The following is a 6,079-nucleotide window of genomic DNA, read 5'->3' on the forward strand; positions in this document are numbered from 1 at the left end:
TTAGTAATAGCAGTATACTAGTGCTGTTTTGTTATTTTATTAAACTGTGTTTATGTCCATACAAGTTTCTCTCTTCCCTTTTGATTCTCTCCCCTATTTGGGGATCGTGGGGCAGTGACTGAGCGGCTGTCGCTGTTATATTGCTGGCTCAAGTTAAACCACAACACCTTGAAATCCGGCTGGTGACCATGACCCAGAACACGTTGCCTGCTGTGCTCACTGGGGCCGCTCAGAGCGGCCGTTCCACCATCCTGCCCTCTTGGGCTGCTCTTTCCTCCTGTAACTATCAGAAATAAATTACTCAAAACACATAATAGGAATTGCTGATTTTCATTCTCTGCTCTGTTTAACTCAGGTAGAGGCTGGTGCTGTTGGGTTGGCAAAAAGAGTACTTGATGAAGCTACGAATTATGATTTGGAAAGAAAAACCTTCAGGAAACCAATTACTGAAGTTAAACATATAAATATAACAAAAAGCTATGTTTTCGTACCAGATGGACTATGAGTGAATTTCCAAGGTTGTTCCTTGATATTCAGGACCTGCGATGTATTATATCTCTGCAATTGCTTGGGTTGTGAAGTATGTAGGTCAGCACTAAATAAATCCAGCTACGCAGCAACTCCTGGGAAGTGAAGGCCAAGAGCTGGGAAGTGATAAAAAGTCACCACGCTAACAGCAGAAATAGGAAAGATGGGGACACCACCCTTGCTGCTGAGAAGATGACAAACTCGGCTGCCGGCTGCAACCTGGTCGGCCGGAGAGGCAGAGGGTGTAGAAACCTGGACCTGATCCTCTTGCTAGGAGTGGTGACTTATTGTTCCCAACTAGCCTGGCTAATCCCTGTACCAAGTGCGACGAGCGCGTGAGAATAGGAGGACTAACCCAATATGTTCTAAATTATCACACTCATACTAATTCTGGATGTTAAGATAGAACAAAATTGGAGAACTATGAAATCCAAGGGCAGAAATTATGGGTAGCAACTAACCCAGGGAAAGGTGGACTCGGTGTAGGCTCTGTCTCCTGCCCCAGGGGAGAACAGAATATCCGTTTTACACAAGCTGGTATGTGGGGCTATTCAGATAGAGGGGGAGTGCAAGATCAGTATAAGGAGGAGTTAGTTAAGAGTGCCACTCAGGAATTAAAAAGAGAGCAAGAGAAGCAGAAATTGGTACAGAAAAGCAGTGATTGGTATGAAGAAATAAGGCAAAAAGACAAGGAATTACAATTACCAACAGTAGGGAAAAACCTGTTTATAGATCTTATGGAAAAGATAGCCCGGGAATTAAATGTCACCTTATGATGGATATGTGGGGGGTGTCAAATGGCAGAACAGTGGCCTTGGAGAGGAGAGAGTGTAAGCCCAGAAGGATTGCTAGTATGGATCCAGCCACCTGGGCCCAAGATGGAAGCTGGGGATACCATACCCCAATATATATGCTAAACTGAATTATTCGGTTGCAAGCAGTGATTGAAATAACAAGCAACCGCACAGCTGAGGCACTGAATCTCATAGCGAGACAATGGTCTCAAACCAGAGCCGCAGTGTACCAAAATTGGGTAGCCTTAGATTATCTTTTAGCTGAAGAGGGGGGGTTTTGGGAAATGAAATACTTCTAAGTGTTGTTTGGAAACAGATGATAATGGGGAAGCCATAATGAAAATAGCAGAAGAGATAAAACGAGTTGCACACGTACCAGTACAGAAATGGAATTCTATACTTCCTAGCCACTGGTGGGATAACTTATTTGGGGGAGCCTGGTAGAAGAAAATAGGGTTCATGATACTATGTGCATTTCTAGGTTTACTGTTCATGCCATGTATGAACCCGTGCTTTATTTGGTTAATACATTCAGTAGTCCAAGGCATGCAAATCTCAGCCATGCCTATAGATCCTGAAATGGCAACAAAAGGAACAGGGTATAAATTAATGATTTTAAAAGAGAACACAAAATTGGACCTAGCCGCCACTAGGGAGGTGCTAGCTAACCTTGAGGCCAAAGCACGAATCAAGGGGATAAAAAAGAAAAAGGGGGAATTGTGAGAAATGCAGCTGTGATTCGTGCTGTTGTTTACAGATATAACCAAATAAGGCATGGGCTCTTAAGAAAATGAAAAGATAGTTAAGTTTTCTGTAAAAAGTTGTGGAACTTGTTTTGTACCATATGCACATGTGGATAGGAAAGGTGGGAGGGAGTGACGTGAAGGAGAAGGTGGCCTTCCCCGAGATTGCTGCCACGGGGGAAGCGGGGGGGGAACTCGGTAGAAAAGACCCCTCAGTAACAACCTGGAGTCTGCACTGAGGAAGAAGGAACTCTTCAACCACCAATCAGAGTGAGAGAAGACCCCTAGTGTCAACCAACCATGGACTCAGAGTGCGAGAAGGGCTAGCCAAGGAAATAAAAGAGGTCGATCAGAAACTTAAGGTGTATGTGTTTAATTCACCTATTAAATAAACCAGACTCTTGTTTGGCAAATTATCGGAGTCTTGGTCATTTATCACACTCAGTATCTGTCCTGATGGGTTTTATCTAGTCATTATTAATGCCAGAAAGAGGTGGAAAGATAAAGATGATGGATTGTGCTGGACAGAATTACCTAATTTTTGTCAGCTGGAACCAGTCTGTGGCCTCCAACTCGGACCTGAACCGGTACAGCTGGTCATCTCCCTGCTGCAGCACGATCTGCAGCGAGAAATCCGTTTCATTGAACCATGTGCGATTCTCATAGGGACGAGACACGTTGGCAGGTCTATCAAAAGCATAATTGATGATGACTCCTTCCTGCGAGCCGGTTTTGTATTCCCAGAAGACAACTTCGCTGGCGTTCACTGGTGGTACTGTCAAAAGCACAGTGCAGCCCACAGCCGAGACGAGTCTCTGTGATGCTGGCCTGAGGTCAGCAGAGTAGCATGGAGAAAGTGTGCGGGCTGAAAAAGAAATCAGATGTTACTCTGCAGCCGCTGAGAGTCAACTCCATGCACCTGGGAGGCAGTTGTATGTATTGGGTTTGCTTGGTAAGGTTTTAGCAGCCAGAGGGCTGCAGGGGTGGCGTCTGCGAGAAGATGCCAGAGATTTCCCCCATGTCCAACAGAGCCAATGCCAGCTGGCTCCAAGACGGGCCTGCTGCTGGCCAAGATTGAGCCCATTGGCAACAGGGGTAGTGCCTCTGGGATAACATATTTAATAAGGGGGGAAAACTGTTGTACGACAGCCACTGGAAGAGAGGAGTGAGAATATGCGAAACAGCCCTGCAGACACCAAGACCATTTGAAAAAGGAATGGGAGGAGATGCTCTTGCAGCCCATGGAGGTCCACAGGGGAGCAGACATCCATCCACAGGTGGAGAATTTGGGAATGAAGTTGAGCCCGGGGAAAAGGAGTAGTGAGGAGAAGGTGGTTTTAGAATCCCATTTCCATACTGTGATTCGACTAGAAATAAATTAAACTAATTTCTCCCCGAGTGAAGTCTGTTTTGCCCATGACAGTAATTGCTGAGTGATCTCCCTGCCCTTATGTTGACCCACAAGCCTTCATTATGGTCTCTCTTCCCTGTCCTGCCAAAGAGGGTGGTGATCAAGCAGCTGGCTGGGCACGGGGGGCCCAGCCCCAGTCACCCCCCTGCACCGCAACACCCGCCCTGGCTCAGCAGCTCTGCAAACAGCGGCGCTGGGGCTTCATTATTTCTGGATTTAAGCAACAACATGGAAAAGCAGAAAGTCCGAACATTTGCATATGAGTTCCCTTTGTATCTCTCACCCGAAAAATGCAGTTCTTTGCCTTAAACGTTCAGCTGGTGTATCTGCACAGCGCCAGCAGCTTGAACCTGGGGACAACTCCCCGATCCCACTCAGGAGTCCTTTTCCTCCCTCCCCCTCTACCAAAGGCACAAATCTGAGCTCAAGGAGCCCTCCCCACAAACAAGCACTTTCCCATCGGATCACTGCCAAAAAATGGCATTAAGAAACGGGAAAGCCAGTGAGCCTCTTCCCGATCCTCATTGAAAAGTTCTTCTCCGGGGAAAAGATGGGGCTGAGGAGTGCCCAAGTCCAGGACTTGCCTTCCCTTCTTCAAAAACGAGTCAGGAAAAAGGGTCCTGCACCCCTAAAGCCGGGGGAGAAGCTCGGCGAGATGCAGCCCCGCTGCTGAGCTACGGCTGCCCTTGCTGCAACTGACAACTCGGCAGCTCCTAAGTCAGCAAAACACCCCAAACCGCGCGGTGCTACATCCACGGACACCCCCGGAGCGTGAACGACCACCCACCCGGCATGCGGTCCCGGGGGGACCCAGGGACCCCCCTGTCCCCCGGTGAGCAGAGACTTGCCTGTGATCCCCAGCCCGGCCGCCGAGCTGCCGGGGCAGGCGAGGAGGAGGAGGAGGAAGAGCACGGGCAGCATCGGCGGGGCCGGAGCGGAGGCAGCTCCGCCATGAGGCACCGGGACGGGGCGGGGGGGTGACCGGGAGCCGCCCCTCCCGCAGCCCCTCCGGGCTTGTGCCGCTGTCGCTCAGCGGGGTGACCTTGGGACAGAAGCCAGAGTGTCCGGCTGCCGCCCGCAGACCCGGCCGGGCGGCCCCGCCGCAGCCCGGGGAACCCGCCCTGGCTGGGAGCGGCGCCTCCTCGGAACAGGAGGGGTCAGGGTGGGGGAGCGCGGGTTTGGCTACTGGTTCCGCAGTCCCGCTTCCTCCTTCTCGTCTTCTCCCCTCCCCTTCCTAGAGCGGCCAGACTCAACACGCAGGAATAAATCCACAGGCAATGCCTCCCGCCGCCTCTCAGGTACCTGCCCAGTTTGCCACGGTTCCCTTTACAAATGTTTCTTTGTTAAGCTTTCAGACTTTTTTTTTCTAATTTCTGGTGCATGTTTTCTTCTGTCTCTCTCAAAATCACCAAATCGTGTATGAACTAGTGGCACATCACGCTGGTGGATGGTGGGGACACGTTGGCCTTCCACTTAGGGCGATGTAGATGTTGAGACTTTGGGATTTTCTTCTTGTCCTGTGCTGACATAGGACATGAAAAGAATGCCTACTTTTTCCAAGGATTTGTCTGCTCCCTAGGCTGAAACCAAACTGCATGGAGGGGGGAAGAAGTGTGCCAGGGAAGCAAAAGGAGATTGAGAGCTTGCAGGGACTGGTAGCAGATTCTTAGACCCTGTCATTCTAGAATGATTTGGCTTGTGCAGCAGTTGCGAGGTCTGTAAATTTTGTCACAGAGGCACCTCAAAGTCAGTTTTAGACAGACAATGAGTTCCAAAACAGACTTTATTCTGGCCGGAGAAGTGCAGCCAATAAACCGACCAGAAACAGGGTTCATGCAATTAGTTAGCACTCCGACAACATAAAATACAGGTTTGTATATCAGTTGAGGAGATTATTGGGGTACAGCAAAATAAGAATAAGGGTCCACAGCGTGCACGCACACACAAGAAACAAAACCAGAGCCCTCTGACTCCAGGGTACCCACAAGAAATAATCACTCACCTGGTTGGGCAAGGACTCATTTACGGACATATCCAGTAAATAACGACTCACCCAAACGAGGAGGTGAGGCGCTCTCAATCCCAGGAATCTCCTTAGACAGCGTCCCAGTCTAAGGAGAGGGCTCCGGTTCACAGACCCGCTACTGTGAGAAGACCACTCCAAGTGGGCCTCCAGCAGGGACCCTGTTTTATAGTCTGGTCAGATCTGGCTGTGGGCATTAGAACATGGTCCAGAAGCTTCCTGCTACTCTGGGCACCTCCTTTGTTAACGACCCCGCCAATTGGCTGAGGGTCTCACCCCTCCTGCCCCCCCAGCAGGTGGAGGTGAAGTCACCCTGCCCCGGGATAGAGGAGGATGTGACTGTCAGCACTTTGGTACCACCCCAGGTGTGTATGTGGGGACAGGCACAGTGGGGCACAAAAGGTGCTAAAGAGCCATCAGCTGCCCCAGTGAAGGCTCCAGATCTCAGGGGGATGTGCAACTGCCACAGGTGCAAAAAATCCAAATGCCAGGTCAAAAAGGGCACTCATGGAATTGACATATTCCCTGGCCCCATGGGTCATTTGCAGGACTGTGAGGGCACACGAAGGAGCCCATGACA

The 6,079-nt window shown here is 49.9% G+C and overlaps 1 protein-coding gene across 1 annotated transcript; it reads right to left on the reverse strand.

Moving 5' to 3' along the window:
- Positions 1 to 201: 201 nt before the first annotated feature.
- Positions 202 to 4,609, reverse strand: LOC309452900 (uncharacterized protein). The gene is made up of 3 exons (XM_082077559.1): positions 4,325 to 4,609; positions 2,600 to 2,930; positions 202 to 283 (listed from the first exon to the last, which is right to left on the reverse strand). The coding sequence occupies exons 1-3, from the start codon at positions 4,395 to 4,397 to the stop codon at positions 217 to 219; spliced, it is 471 nt and encodes a 156-aa protein (XP_081933685.1). The 5' UTR covers positions 4,398 to 4,609; the 3' UTR covers positions 202 to 216.
- Between the last annotated feature and the right edge of the window lie 1,470 nt (positions 4,610 to 6,079).

The sequence above is a fragment of the Streptopelia decaocto genome (genome assembly GCF_964273445.1).
Source record: "Streptopelia decaocto genome assembly, contig: HAP1_SCAFFOLD_97, whole genome shotgun sequence".
NCBI lineage: Eukaryota > Metazoa > Chordata > Aves > Columbiformes > Columbidae > Streptopelia > Streptopelia decaocto.